The 16269-nt window shown below is 35.6% G+C and overlaps 2 protein-coding genes across 8 annotated transcripts in view; both read right to left on the bottom strand.

Moving 5' to 3' along the window:
• LOC109067915 (period circadian protein homolog 2-like) overlaps positions 1 to 6514 on the bottom strand; it is a 37209-nt gene extending 30695 nt beyond the window's left edge. For 3 of the 5 annotated variants that reach the window (XM_042739108.1, XM_042739110.1, XM_042739111.1), the window contains exon 1: positions 6343 to 6512. The gene's annotated coding sequence lies outside the window, so the exon portion shown is untranslated. Of the gene's footprint in view, positions 1 to 5587; positions 5620 to 6342 lie in introns of all 5 variants that reach the window. The other 2 variants (XM_042739109.1, XM_042739112.1) reach the window with 2 other exon arrangements.
• Positions 6515 to 9558: 3044 nt separating this feature from the next.
• Positions 9559 to 16269, bottom strand: part of pik3cb (phosphatidylinositol-4,5-bisphosphate 3-kinase, catalytic subunit beta) — a 57769-nt gene continuing 51058 nt past the window's right edge. For 2 of the 3 annotated variants that reach the window (XM_042739106.1, XM_042739107.1), the window contains exons 18-24: positions 15755 to 15864; positions 15586 to 15664; positions 14365 to 14532; positions 13787 to 13910; positions 13359 to 13504; positions 13093 to 13225; positions 9559 to 11377 (exon numbers count right to left, since the gene is read on the bottom strand). In XM_042739106.1, the coding sequence (XP_042595040.1) occupies positions 11246 to 11377; positions 13093 to 13225; positions 13359 to 13504; positions 13787 to 13910; positions 14365 to 14532; positions 15586 to 15664; positions 15755 to 15864 (892 nt within the window). In that variant the 3' untranslated portion in view covers positions 9559 to 11245. The remainder of the gene's footprint in view (positions 11378 to 13092; positions 13226 to 13358; positions 13505 to 13786; positions 13911 to 14364; positions 14533 to 15585; positions 15665 to 15754; positions 15865 to 16269) is intronic. The other variant, XR_006156532.1, reaches the window with a different exon arrangement.

The raw sequence follows: 16269 nt of genomic DNA, 5'->3' as shown, positions 1-16269 counted from the left end.
AACAAGGATTTGATCGTCATGTAAGTGTAACAACAGCAGTTATCAGGCCTTTGGTGTCCTTTGCAGGCATTTGTAATAATGTAAATTGTTTATTTTGTATTACATTATGATTATTAATAATTAACCGATCTCCTCGTTGTTTTATATTATATATTTTAAGTCATGGAAACTACAGTATTAAGTCAGTTGCGTTGGTGAAATTATTACTGACACTAAAACTAGGGGTGCACTATAAATATCGGCCGATAATTAATGCGCATCTCGCCAGTAAAGCCGGTTATCTAATCAGCAGTAAATTCCATCAGGTGCATGATTTCACATGGAGCAGCTGTTAGTACACAGAGCTGTTGTTAAATGACAAGCTGCGCAAATCCATGTTAATTTTATATATATAATATATATATATATATATATATATATATATATATAATATATATTTTTTTTTTTTCCTTTTTTGAGCAAACGGAATGGTGCCCCCCTGGGAGCTGGTGCCCTATGCAAATTGCGTACTCTGCATATAGGGAGCAGCGGTACTTTTCCTTACAGCGATCTGTGGGTGCACAGAAAATGAGAGCGCGCAAAACTTTAATCCCTGAGTAGTATTATGTATTTCATACTGCACCACAGTAATATATTTCTGATCATTTCTTTAAGATAACCCGATTTTATATTTTGACGGGTTGCCATGAAGAACTTTAAGTTTCTGTAGCCTATGTAAATGATATGATGATAGTTTTACTCAAATTAAACTGTCAAATGCTTATGAGCAGTTCTGGAGATGTTCATGTATTCATGTCCTTATGTAACTTAGTTGGACGACAGAAGCTGAAATCACCGCGGGCGTCGCACTTTTTGTACGTGTAGAAATCAAAAGCTTGCGTCTGTGCCATTTATTACATACACGGAGACATGCGACATGCTGGATTCATATTTACATTTAGTCATTTAGCAGACGCTTTCTTCCAAAGCGACTTACAAATGAGGACAATGGGAGCAATCAAAATCAACAAAAGAGCAATGATATACTATAGTACTATGTATACTAAGTGCTATAACAAGTCTCAGTTAGCTTAAACGCAGTACATGTAGCAAGGGCTTTTAAATAATATAATAAATAAAAAGAAAACAGATAGAAAAAGAATAGAGCAAGCTAGTGTTAGAGGTCTTTTTTTTGCTTTTGATAATTGTATAATGAATGAAAAGAAAACAGATAGAAAACAAAAAGATTAGAAAGCTAGTTAGATTTTTTTTTTTTTTAAGAATAGAATTAGAATAATGAGTGCAAAAGTTAGAGGGTCAAAAAGATGGAATAGATGTGTTTTAAGCTGATTCTTGAAGATGGCTAAGGACTCAGCTGCTCGGATTGAGTTGGGCAGGTCATTCCACCAGGAGGGAACATTTAGTTTAAAAGTCTGTAAAAGTGACTTTGTGCTTCTTTGAGATGGCACAATCAAGCGACGTTCACTTGCAGAATGCAAGCTTCTAGAGGGCACATAAGTCTGAAGTAATGAATATAGGTAAAGGGGTGCAGAGCCAGTGGTGGTTTTGTAGGCAAACATCAATGCCTTGAATTTTATGTAAGCAGCTATTGGTAGCCAGTGCAAACTGATAAACAGAGGTGTGACGTGTATTCTTTTCGGCTCATTAAAAATTAATCTTGCTGCCACGTTCTGGATTAATTGTAAAGGTTTGATAGAACTGGCTGGAAGACCTGCCAAGAGAGCATTGCAATAGTCTAGCCTAGACAGAACAAGTGCTTGAACAAGGAGTTGTGCAGCATGTTCTGAAAGAAAGGGCCTGATCTTCTTGATGTTGAATAAAGCAAATCTGCAGGACAGGACAGTTTTAGCAATGTGGTCTGAGAAAGTTAGCTGATCATCAATCACAACTCCAAGGTTTCTGGCTGTTTTTGAAGGAGTTATGGTTGATGTGATGGTGAAATTGTGATAAAACGATGGGTTTGCTGGAACCACAAGCAGTTCTGTCTTGGCAAGGCTGAGTTGTGGTGCAAGGTGATGGTCCTTCGTCCAGTAAAAAATGTCTGTTAGACAAGCTGACAAGCTGAGATGGTGAGCAGCTACCGTCGGATCATCAGGATGGAATGAGAGGTAGAGTAGAGTGTCATCAGCGTAGCAGTGATATGAAAAGCCATGTTTCTGAAAGACAGAACCTAATGATGTCATGTAGACAGAGAAGTGGTCCAAGAACTGAGCCCTGAGGCACCCCAGTAGTAAGATGATGCGACTTGGACACCTCACCTCTCCAAGGACCTATGTGATTGGTAAGACTCAAACCAATGGAGTGCGGTTCCTTTTTATATTTAAATACTATTTTTTGCATCTTAATCTTTACAGATAGGCCTACTAGTCCATATTGCGACTCTGTTTAAGTTTACTGACCTACTTTTGATTAATTCATCCAAACTTTGACAAATTCTGTGACATTCTGCATCTTACAGTAAATTCAATTTATTTAACTGGATTCTGCGATTCCATCCAAGTTTTCCACATTGCGGAAATCATAGATAATATTGAGATGTTTTGCAACTTCAGTGTAACGTTAGTGGATTGTGATTTATTGCTGCTTTACCTTTGAGAGACAACTGATGCGTGATCACTAGGGATGGGGAGTAGACTCCAAAAAAATTGATTCCTTGACTCTGAATAGACCTAGAGTCGGAGTTGACTCCAGCACTGGAATCGACTCTCGGTGTCGACTTTGAAATCGGTGATGTCTTCACTGATTCTCAAATCCTGATATAGTGCATGGCAGTTGAGTGCTATATATCAGCAAAGAGTGAACGAAATTAAGCGAGGATCCATTTGCAGTGCAGTCCGTGTGTGGTGCGTAGCCTATGCGGTGCAGTATGCTTTATTTAGTGTGCTCAGTGCGCTATGATCCGCGGCTGTTTACCACCGTTATTTTAAATTTTCAAATTCGAACGTTACCATTTTTTTTCTCTCTCTTTCTCAACTTAGACATTATATTTTCACACATACATATTCACGTGTAAATCGCAATATTATTAAATGAATTTTACTTCTGTATGGATTTATATATTAAGTTAAGATGCTCAAACAAGTGGCAAAACATGTAAACACAGCCTAGTCTACTCTAGGCTATCACAATTTTAAAATTAAAACTTGCCATTGACAGAAACAGCAGTCTCTCTGCTTTTTTTTTTTTTTTTTTTGCATTTACATTAAGTAACCCTGCTGGTCATAAAAATAACTTTGTTTTCTAACTCCAATAACCACCATAACCATGTTTATCTAAAATTTTAGGGTACTTTTTATTGCTTTATCCATATAGCTAAAACTACGTTATTTAGCCTATATGCATTTATGGTGCAGTTAATACATTTCGTATCAGTCAATGCAAATTTTGTAACGTGAGCAATGCCCTTTAAGCATGTGCAGCACAGCAAAAAATAAAATAAGACTATTTTGGGAATGATCGCTGCTATGCTACAAATACACAGGCTACCACTCGGAACGCATCGAGTGAATGCTCAACAAAAGCAAATGCTTAAAAAAATTTCTATATATATATATGTGAAAGAAGATATTTGTTGTACCTAGGAGCAAAGCTAAACGTCATGAACTCTACTTTATTCACCGTGCTTTACAATTGTTGTATGGATAACTTACAGATCTTTGATTAGGATGCCTTTTCTGTGAATCTGTGTTAGTTAGTTATATATACATTAGTCTTTTTTTTTTTTAATTATGCCTGTATATTAGCTATCTTTTATTTGTTTTATACCAAGTATTGATTATCTATTGAGTATCTGTATGTTTGACACATTTCAGGGTTTTGTGCTGCAATATCCTGTCATGTCAAACTTTAAATAAAACTAAACTAAATAGCCTATGATTGGTGCATACAATAGCCTATAGGCTACATCTGGTTTTCCATAGGCTATTCAGTCATTAAACTAAAGCCCAATTTATACTTCTGCGTCGAACCTACGCCTTAGGCTATGTGTAGTATGGCATAGCCTGACGTGCACCTCTCCAAAAATCTAACAGCGCGTCAATTCTACGCGGCCTGCCAAGCGCTGTGATTGGTCTGCTAGAACCCCTCCCCCCATGAGTTTTATGTGTGTTTATGTTCACTTTAATATATTTTAATGTTACACCTTATATAAAATAAAACAAAGCAAAGAACAAGTGTCTTAAGGCTGATTTATACTTCTGCGTCGGACCTACGCCGTAGCCTCTACGCTTTAGACTATGCATCAGTTTTCATTTATACTTCACGGGCATGTTGCTGGTGTAACCAGCAGTACCGCGACAAAAGCTGAAGAAGCAGCTCGTCGGAGAAGCGTTATAGCTGTGACGGCTGCAAATAAATATCAAATCATTAAATTATTATTTAAAACTACAAAAAGGAGACAACAATGGAACAAGAGAAGATGGCATTCTTTCAATCTCCACAAGGACTTGTCAGATCAACATTTGTTGGTCGCGGACAACAAGTGATGTATAATGCTATGTAGTATAATAAATGATAAGACACTTGTTCTTTGCTTTGTTTTATTTTATATAAGGTGGTGTAACATTAAAATATATTTAAGTGCACATAAACACACACAAAACTCAAGTACATACGGAGGGAGGGGTTCTAGCAGACCAATCACAGCACTTGTGGTCCACGTAGAATTGACGCGGTGTTAGATTTTTGAAGAGGTGCGCGTCAGGCTACGCCGTACTACACATAGCCAACGTAGCTGGTGAGTTCTGACCATAGACTGTTCTGACAGGCTGCATCAGAGCCAAATAGCACATTTCAAAATGTTAATTTTATCGGCGAATCAGTTTTGAAAATGACGATACCGATAATCATAAAAATGCTTGATATCGGCGCCGATAATTGGTTGACCCCTGGTCACAATGACTTTATTTTTCATGCTTTAGTTTGAGTGATTTGTTCAGAGTCTGTAGTTTTCATACAAGTGATAGAGATTGTGAAAGATACAATGGAATTTATAATATCTTTTGAACATTTTCCCCTAGTTTTTTATAATTACATAATGAGACTGGTTTTAAAATTAATTTTCATATTGTCTCAAATCTTAAAAAGCTATATATATATATATATATGTGTGTGTGTGTGTGTGTGTGTGTGTGTGTGTGAATGTAGTTTTTAGGAGTTATTCAGAATGTATTTGGACCATTTCTGAGTCTTCAATTAAATAAATAAATCTTTAAATTTCAAAAGCATCAGTTTCTCAGCCTCCACTAGTTACATAATACTGTGGGTTTTTTTTTTTAATTATTATTATTCATTTTTCATTGATATATAGAAACCATAGATTGCCGTTCAAGCATCAGTGATATTATACAACAATCGAAAGTCACATTGGAAATGCAGTTGGATGCACACACCTGACTCACACAGACTAATGTTTCTGATAGTTGCTTGAAATAGTCCAGTTTCACCAACTAAATTACAAAATATCTTTTTTCAGGGCAGTCACTACAAATTTATTTCAACGAATACATATTTAACCCTAAAGAAACATGCAACTTAATTTAATATTTTTAGGTGTGCTGCTGAAGAAATAAAACATAAAAAAACAAACCTCCATTGGATATAGTTCCAGTCAATCAAAACCTAGGTTTTGATTGACTGGAACTATATCCAATGGAGGTTTGTTTTTGGAGGTTTGTTTTTTGTTTTGGCTATAGGGCCAAAAAAAAAAAAAAAAACCTGCAGTTACATTTTGTCAGTGACTATTGTTGACGTTATTTTGATGTGCATATTTGTACTTTTTGCTGTGGGAATGTAACGTTCAATCTGAAAACATTCGATTCTTGCATGAGTTGGTCTTTGTCTTTCAGAGAGCTTGTAGGCTACATGTACTGAAGAATTACATTAAAACTATTAATATCAGTGCACATATAATGGCGTTGAAGACTAGCCAATAAATCATTAGCACTCTTTAAATATGGTTTTATGTATTTAAAAACATTCGTTTTATTTTCAGCCCAAACACCCACCCAGTCCGCCTCTCTACACTCACACACGTTGACCTGCAATGAACTGCACGGTACACTGACACAGTTATGTAAAAAGTCGTGCTACCACCGACAAAATTCGTTTTATGATCTTCTTAATTGACATACAGGTTGTAACAAGAAAATCCCGCATATACTATTGTATAATGTAATATAATCATTACAACGCTAATAAAAAATATAGGAATACTATACAAAACAGAACGACAAGGAAATTTCCGCGCATGCGCGATAAGCGACAGGTTACGCAACATTTTTTTTATTATTATTTTTTTATTAAACCAACAGTGAAAAAATTAGGAGTTCTAATGTCACAAACCAGCAATAGCGCGCTTGATTCCCGATCCTTTGGTGATATCAGTGTTGTCCCGGCTTACTTTTGTCACAGCGAGGCACGTATGAATACTGTACAATACTTCACCGGCCCTCCGATCACTGAAAGCAGTGGTTCACGCTCTGAACTCAAATTTGTCTCCTCCCCTTCTACTTCCCATTGGCTGGAGCACTAGGGTTCCCATGGAAAACACTACCTAGTGACGTCAATCCGCGCTCATTGGTGTATGACCCTGCCAATTTATTTTTATATAAATCGTGAAGGCGCCGCACGTGGAATCCCATGCTGATGCTATGATTTCGGAAAGTAGAGAGTAACCGTATAAAGTTCAAAATGACGGTAACTATGTTATATAAAGACAAAATAGAATTGCTTGTTATCCAAGTACTTATACACCCCGCTGCATGCTTCATTTTTATACAGTGGTAATAAAACAAAACTACGTCCGTTTTATGCTGCGCTCTTTATTAGACATAACTTTTTGATTAACCTGATTGGGATTTTTATGGTACCGTGTCCTGGTGCACATATCTACTGTTACGCGATTTCGTAGTTTAAACTTAAGCCTGTGACGTTCACTATTGTAACAGCACAGAGGGCACACCCACCACACATACAGTACACAAGGATTGCTATGTACCATCTTTGACTGAATTAAATGCAAACATCCGATTATGGATTATTATGGACGATTGCCTAACCATTTCAAGGAACTATCTGTGAGACGATTTGGTTGCAGACAGTGAGGTTCATAGACCTCAACAGGGACAGAAAAATATAGTGACAGTGAAAGTTAAAGTTAAAGTTAAAACATCAAATGAATTAGTATAAAAAGTTTTTTCACATACATAATTAGCATTGTATATTTAAATAGCGTTTCAACTTTAAGTTTCTCCTTCCACACTCATAAGACAATTAATCTCTCACCTCATCACTTTCTAATTTATTGGAACTGTCACTTCCTATCCTATTAACCCCATTTGGTCTATTGTAATACTAAGAAAAACTTATCAATGCTAGTTATTTTCAGTTATTAATATTTAGGACTGTAATAGCCAAATGACAGTGGATTATTAGGATGAACATCCATTTTTTAGCATTTTGTGAAAATATAAATATATTAATAATATATAATGATGTGTGATAATTAAATTAGATAACGCATCTAAAGATGACTCAAGCTGCTCCAGACGGACCATTCCTAACAACAACTTTCTAGTTTGCAATATTATGCTTTAAAAACCATCATACTTATAAACGTATGATGTGATAAAGCTGTTTCAATGAATCACTAGATTAAGGCCTTGTTTCACTTTAGAGATAAATGGCCTATCCTTGCTAATTTTTCCTCCATCTCTCGTCACATTTACGTTATTTCTATCAGCAAGTCAAATAGCCTCAGAGGGCCCTTCTCATAATGCCCAGTAAGATTCAGTGAATTCATTGTTTACTCTCCTCATGCTAATTACTGTTTTGTTGAATACTATGAAAGGTCTGCAACTTATTTCAAATTTATAGCCCAGGGATTTCAAACCCCTCCTCCTGGTCCTAGAGTTTAGCTCTAACCTGCTTCAAGACACCTACCTTTAGTTTTCAAGTAATCCTGAAGACCTTGATTAGCTGGTTTAGGTGCTTGTTCTCCAAGATGAGGATTGTATACTGTATACCAATGGTTCTTATCTCCAGTCCAGGGTAGCCAATGGTCTTCACAATTTCTTTTTTTTTTTTTTTTTTGCTTGAAATTGCCCCATATACCCTCATTCACTATTAACTCAAATTCCTGGAGGGCCACAGCTCTGCACAGTTTTGCTGTGCACCTGATCCAGCTAATCAAGGTCTTCAGGATTACTAGAAACTTCCAAGCAGGTGTGAGTTGGAGCTGCTTGGAACTATACTCTGCAGAGCTGGGGCCCTCTAGGAATTGAGTTTGAGACCACTGCCCTACACCAGTAGTTCTCAAACCTGTCCTGGAGGACCCCTAGCCCTGCACATTTTGTATGTTTCCCTTATCTAACACACCTGATTCAACTGTGCGTTAGTAGAGACTGCGAGACATGAATTAGTGTCTGATAAGGAAGACACAAAATGTGCAGGGCTAGGTGTTTTCCAGGACAGGTTTGAGAACCCCATGCCCTACACTAATGTACTAGGGAGTGAATGAAAATGAGTGAGCAAATTCAGACACAGAGTGCAGCAGAACGGCTGCTGCTTTTGCACAGTTTGTACTGTTTATTAATCATTTGAAAACGTAGCAAACTGGCCGCTCCAGTAGTTAAGAAAAGACTTATATTGAACCCTGTCGTGGAAACTAGAATGTATAAACCTTAATTAAATAATTTAATTATCAATTAAAAATAAATGTATACCTGAATGATACTGTATTACGCCAAACCCACATTGGACCAGTGGTTTGGAAAATAGATAAATGGATGATTCAGTTGCAGGCGCCATCTTCTGGAGAGACTTGGGAATTTATTCAGCATGAACCTCACAGTGCATTATGGGTATTCTCTAGGCGTTAAGTGTACACTCGTTATTGCAGTGCATTACGTGATTGGTTGAGTGCACTTGATAATGTCCACTATGGAGGGCTACATATGTCCGTCCTCTCAAAATGTGCCCTATTTAAGGGTATAGGGGACAATTTTGGAATCAGCCTCTGTCTTTCATATCTGACACAGTCAGTTGAGCCGAGAACCACTGCTGTTTTGTTGTTTTACACCAATAATCAGGGTTTAAATCAGGTAAAGCTTCAGAGGATGTAAGGGTATTTATCATGAGGATCATGAACTGTATGGACAAAAAATGGAGGCTAATTAAATTGTTCTTTATATATTAATATAAATATTTTTAATTAAACTCACAAAAATTACATTTCCAATCTCACATGTCGAACAATATATATATATATTTTTCACTCTTTTGTGCAGCTCTGTGTAAATAAATGTATTAACGGGTAGTTGCATATGTAGTAGAGATATTGGTTAGTCTATACCTAGAACAGCTCAGTTTACTCAAAAGTCATATACTTACCCTCATAAGTTGATGGGGTCCAAAAGTTTCAAAAAGGACTGGTTGCATAAAAATAATTATTAACTGCAGTGGTTTAATCCAAGTGTCTTTTATTTTGGACCAAAATGGTTTTGAACTTTTTTCAATAATTTATTTTTTTCTAAATCAAATTGAAATTATAAAGGAGAGTTCAACGAAAACAACTTTAATAGTATTTCTATAACATGGGCAAGACAGAGCAAAGCCTGTATTAAAAGTTTCAGTGAAATCAAAGGTCATCAGTGTAACATACAGCAGCATGAGCACACACACTCTCAAAATAGGTTTACAGTTGCACTTTTACATTTGCATATTGCACCAAGGCATCGAGACATCTAATATAGCATAAGGAGTATAGGGCCAATAGACATTCGAGTATAACCTGTTCTAGTGTAAAATGAAATTTATTTTATAGGCACAAATCTTACTCTCTCATATACCATAACAGCACAGGAAATGAACGCATAATTCTCTGGAATGTTGGTCCTAGAATCTTTTCATTGCTCTTAATAATCTCATTTTATCACAGTACAGACTTTCTTCCCATTCACACATATAGATATTCAGTGTAAAAATAACATGCTCAGTGCATCAATACATCCCTAGTCACACAGCCAAAAAGAAAAGCAGCACTAGAGACAGCATGTTATGTGTAATAAAAAAAAAAAATTGATAATTACTCTCTGTGCTTTACAATATAGGCATTAATCAGTAATTACTACTGCCTGAGCTGTCAGTAGACAGTAGCTGTCATGACAGTTAGACCTCCCCTTTTTGGTCCTCTTAAGTCTTTTGTGCAGATATTCTGAGTAAACAGGCGGTTGAAATTGTGAGTTTTGATATGCGGGCATATAGTAAGCCCATATAAATTTGTGAATTACTCTTTAAATAACAGGCATCAAAAATGAGCAATTTTCATGGTCTAAACCACTAAAAAATGGGTTTGGCTACAATGCTGTGCTTAAGTATATATGCAGGATTTTTTATTTTTATGGCTAGCACCAAAGAACAAACTACATGAGCTTTTCTCAACACAGAGAGGAAAGGAAGGTCCTTTCCAGAGAGTTTGTTCAAAGTGATCCTCATTGAATATCTGTGTGAAGCCATCCCATTTTTTTTAAATACAGCCATTTCTGCTATATATAAAGTAGTACTGTGGTATATAGGAACAGTGCTTTACTATTACAACATTCAAATATTTATACCTATAACATGATTCCAGTGTTTTTAAGACTATTCCTCATAATAAAGTAGTCTGGCACATACAGTTAAAAAACATTTCTTGTGCAGTGAGGCACATGTTTACCTTTTGGTATGATAAGATGCACTTTCTCTAAGCTTGTGCTTTGATTTGTCCATTTTCAAAAGTCTGAGTCCCAACATGTTAACATGGTTATACAATAAACATCTTCTTTCTGGATGGCCAAAACTTGCGTTGTTGCGCCGTGTTTTAGGGATTCCCGTTTCTCTCTAGAAGGATGTTCTTGGAGTTACTTATTGTTTGACATTTTAGTGGAGGAAGAAAAAAGCTGAAATTTTCTCTTTTGTTACCTTGTATAAAGGCAATTATATCCGATGTCAAGTCAGGGTTTTCTGTGGTTCTCCTGTGGTCAGAGGCAGTTGATATTCAACAGAATAAAGAAAGCGTAGAAGCTTACAAGTTTTTCGTTTATTCCTGCAGACTCTAGATCTTTGAAGATCACTTAGATCCATGCAATTTGGCCATTGATTTCATAAGATCATAAATAAGTTGTATATCACTGTTTTGCTGCACTTAATAGTGCTTTATGGTGAACCCTGACTTCAGTTTGGAGCCTGATGTTGTGTTTCCCTTGGTTTATGAAGGGTGAGCCACAATGTGGGCCATCCAGTTGACTTTGGTGGTCCAACTCTCTCGCAGAGCTTCATCAAACTTCTGCCGGAACTGTTTGAGGGCCTCCTCATCAGTTTTACCTAATGCCAGAGAGTCCTGGAAGACATAAAAATACAGCTGATGTCATTATGTATATGCAATTATTTTATTTTATTTTCTAAACCATCACCTTTAACACAGCTATGCATTAACCTAAATTGATGTTATAATGGTTTCATTATGTTCTCTGCCCCATTTTTGCAGGACACCAACTCAAAACAAACAAATACAGACATATGACAGGTATATAAACAAAGGTTCAGATCAACATAGTATCATATTATATATAACTGACAGGGCAATTTTAAGTATTTCCTGGAATAGGGCATACATTTTTTTTTTTTGTTATTCTAGTAATATGAACAATAATGTATTTATGATTAACGGTATTTGCTGAGGCACATTAAGCACTGCAAGGTTTTTTCACATACACATGCATACAGTATATGAGGCATGAATGAACTTGCAATAAGCTTGCAATAAATGCATTTGTCTTGAGTGCAAGTTTCTAGTCCCATTTTAAATATCTTGTGTTGTTTAAAATGTGTTCAATGTAAGATTTTATACTGGATCAGTTGTATGTTTGTATTAGTAATGCTGAATGTATTTCTGTAGAGTAGTTTTCAGAATTTCTGATTAAAGTGTATTGATTACTAATGTTTTTGATGGGTTCTAAAAGGGGTGGTTGTTCTATGGTCCAATATTTAATTGTTTCTTTGATTTGATTTAACTGAATTTTGATTTGGAAGTAATAGTAATCATAAACTATAGTAAATAGTATTGTTCATTAATAACTGAGACAGCTAAGATTAGTAAGTAGTGATTTGTTGATAATTAAGTCAGCGTCTTTTGAAGTGTTTTCAGGCATGTTGAAGGATTAATATTTTTCCCAATAAAATCTGCACTAACTGCACTATTTAATGAGGTAAACCATTTCTTAGGTGGCTGCACTGGAGTCATGTAAATAAATAATTAATAATATAGACAAAGTACACATTTTAACTTACAATACAGCATATGATGGAGAGATATTTGTGCATTCAACAAATTAAATCATCTTGTGTCATATTTCTTATAGCAGAATGAAGCTGAGTTGAAATAGGTAGAAAAGGTTAGATCTAATCAATGTATACAATACAAGTATCATTTCCCACATAGTATGCAGAATATACTAATAAATAAAATCTGAAAATATAAGAGTTCTTCAGATGCAGCATCTAATACAAGTGTAATTGCAACATAAAATCCTCAAGACATATATATTTTTATTTTCCGATGAAAATACAAATATAATTTTTAAATGCTTGAGATAGATGTTTACTTTACTATATTTGTAAGCAACATGGTAAAGTTTAAAGATGACCAGAAAGTACCATAATTTCTGTAAAGTTGACCATCAATATACATTTTGTGTACAGTATGGGCTACTCTTATTTTTTTTTTGCATATTAAAAATTTGCTATTAATTTACTCAACCTCGGGCCAGTTACAGCTGTTGTGGTTTCCGCCAAGAAAAGATTTTCAGTGAACTGGTTAAATTTCTGTTTCTCATACAAATCCATGATATGACCTGGACATATATGTTTAGATTATTTTAATGGTGCTTTTTCAGTCATTTTGGAGCTTTACATCCCCATTACTTTTTATTTACCATTTCATGGAACAGAATAGACTTTGCATTATGGAAGAAGAAACGTCATATGAGTTAATTTAATCTCAAGATGAACAAAATTACAATTCTCATTTTCATGTTGCACTGGACATGTCTTTACCTTTAAATACTGGATATCTTTGACAGAAGTAAGCTCTGGCAGGCCTGCTGTGAGCATCAGCGCAAAGAGTGTGATGAACAGATTTCCATTCTTTCTCAGAATCAGATACGCCTCCTCACAGTATTGCCTAAAACTACACACATATACAAAGCACTGTTAAATTAGCATCCTATATCATTAGAAATGATGAAAAAGTGAAATGTACAAATTATGCATTAAAAGTGAGAAAGATAATCTGAAACACACAAAGTCATTTTTTCACTAACTTTCCAAATTTCTCGGTGTTGCCTGTTTTTCCCTGTTGAATCACGTGGATGAAGTCATGTGTGAGGATGAAAGGAACACGTTCACGCTTGATCCCAAACTTGGACTTAAAGTTTCCTAGGATATGGCCGAAGTCTATGTGGAAGAGCTGAATTACACACACACACGCACACGCGCACACACACACGCACACGCACACGCACACGCGCACACACACACACACACACACACACACACACACATTAAATAAATATAAATACGATAAATATCCTTTTAATCTAAAAATAATCAAATTTCATTTAAACTATTTTAACCAACAGAAGACCATGAAATATTAAGTAAGAGTAAGAGTGCCATTTTCATTGAGCATATATCTTCTTGAAAAAGTACATTCACGTGGCTTCAAGTATAGAACGGTTTTTCAACTTACCTGCCCTGTACTGCGAACCATGATGTTGTCACTATGCCGATCACCAATCCCCAAGACGTAGGTGGCAACACAATAACCAGCACACGACAGAGTGAACTCCTCAATGGCTTTGTCCAAAGCATCTCTGTCAACACATCACATCACAAATTAGTTTTGACTTAAACAGCAACTATATTTAATAAGAACATGACTACTGTCACTTCTAATATAAAAATTCATATTGCCAAGAACCGCTAGGATGCTAGAGCTAGCTACAATTATTTTGCAACATCAAGCTTTACCATTCAAAATAAATTATCTTTAGTAATACTGAAATTTACATTAAGAGATGGCAACCACATGAAGGCTGCTAATCAAAAGATTCAGAGGTCATTATTTTTAAAAAAGAATTGCTTTCTATTACATTTAGCATGTATATTTACAATGTTATGACGGCAAATTAAACACAAAATAGTAAAAAAGTTTTACACAATATTTACTTAATTCACAAAAATATTGAAAAACAGATAACTAATGTAATTCAAATAATCAAAAACTGTTCATGTGAGACATCATAGTCTACTACATGTCCAACTCACCCAGAGTTCTTGTCTTTAAGCCAGTTCAGTAGAGCATCTTTATTGAAGGCTGCAGCGGCGGCCATGTTGCTGCTTGTTTTTTGGATGTTCGCAATGGTATCAGCTGATGACACAACCTCAATCAGACCAGAGTGATCTCCTGTCGCCAAGCAACCATAAGGAACAATTCTACAAGACATTTATGAAAAAAGAAAAAAAAAAATATATAATTTGAAAACAAATTGCGTAAAAAGATCTGATGCAGTGTGCACAGATCTAAACAAATGGACGCTTTTTATTAATTTTCACAATTTATTTTAATATTGAGAGCAGTAATAGATTTTGTTCAATTATGCAGTGGCATTTTTGGCTCCTTTATTTTGAATTTGTCTTGCTTTTTTTTTCTTTCAGTTTGGTGGCATTTTTGCTAATTATTTTCCAACCCTGCACATCATATATGTGGCATTGTTTCTAATGTCAAAAGGCATTCAAGTACAAGAATGTAATTGTTAGGTTTATAAATGTAATGCAAAGACATCTGTAGTGTGCTTCCAAATCTAGATTCAATGATTGAGGACAAAATATTCTGAATATTAAGTGTGAAGTAATAGAAAAGGGGCATCACAACTCAAAAATATTTTGATTGGCTTGTGCCCAAAAGCATATTCAATTAAACAATGTTCAGTGGAGAAGAAAATGTTGAACATGAGTGTCTCTTCTCAAATTACTGAACATTCCCCTTCTTAACCACATGTAAAACTAATTCACTCAACACTCACACACTTACAAATAGAAACATAAGAATCAACAGAATATACACAGATTCTTACACACACACACACACGTTTGTTTTTGTGAATTGTGGGGACATTCCATAGGCATAATGGTTTTTATACTTTACAAACTGTATGTGCTATTGCACTACACTAACCCCACACCTAACCCTACCCCTTACAGGAAACTTTGTGCATTTTTACTTTCTCAAAAAAAAAAAAAAACTAATTCTGTATGGTTTATAAGCGTTTTGAAAAATGGGGACATGGGTTATGGCCTCATAAGTCACCCTCTCCTTGTAATACCTGTGTCATACCCATGTCATTATACAAAGTTGTGTCCTGGTATTTCACAAAAACACGTGCACACACACACACACACACACACACACACACACACACACTCACACACACACGCACACACACACACACACACACACACACACACACACACACACACACACTTTACCTGAGGTCCAGGTTAGCTTCCTTCCATAGCAGATCCATCAACCTTAAGATCTGTAAAGTCAACATGTCCTGCCGCAGGTCTGAGAAAGGCAGATATTAAAAAGTTTATTTAATCTAATCTTGTGACAGTGTTTTGTATTTGCTTATTATCTGAGCCATCTGTCTCTCACCATCTCCATTTTTGAAGATGATGCCCACTGTGTCTCCTCCCAGCAGCTTGTTGTGGTAAACAATCCACAGAGGTTTCATTTTAGAGTCCATGTACTTACACCTCTCCACACTGGCAGAGAAATAGAAAAGTTAGAGGTAGAGTTCTTCTTACTGTTTTATGCAGTATTTTGGCTGAAATTACTGCAACAACAATTTAATAACATCAACATAAAAATGTTTGTCTATAAAATTTTCCATATTAATATAAGAACTCGCTCAGTCTTTGAAACACCATTCATTTTCAGTAACAAAAGTGATTCATCATACAATAGTTCCATAAAGAGAAGAGAAATAAAAAGTTTAATCTCTTCCACGTGAAATCAACTGTGCTATTGGAGGGCCGTCTTGCAAAGTTTAGCTCCAAACTTAACAGAATACAATAGAACAAGCTTAGTGGTCTCATGTCTGAATATGCCTACTATACTATGTGAAGAGCTGTATGTGAAATCAGTAGTATGTCCACATATTAGCATTA

This window comes from Cyprinus carpio, chromosome B15, assembly GCF_018340385.1.
Source record: "Cyprinus carpio isolate SPL01 chromosome B15, ASM1834038v1, whole genome shotgun sequence".
In the NCBI taxonomy this organism is placed as follows: domain Eukaryota; kingdom Metazoa; phylum Chordata; class Actinopteri; order Cypriniformes; family Cyprinidae; genus Cyprinus; species Cyprinus carpio.
Note: the sequence above shows the minus strand (reverse complement) of the source record. Positions and strands in the feature narration are given on the sequence as shown.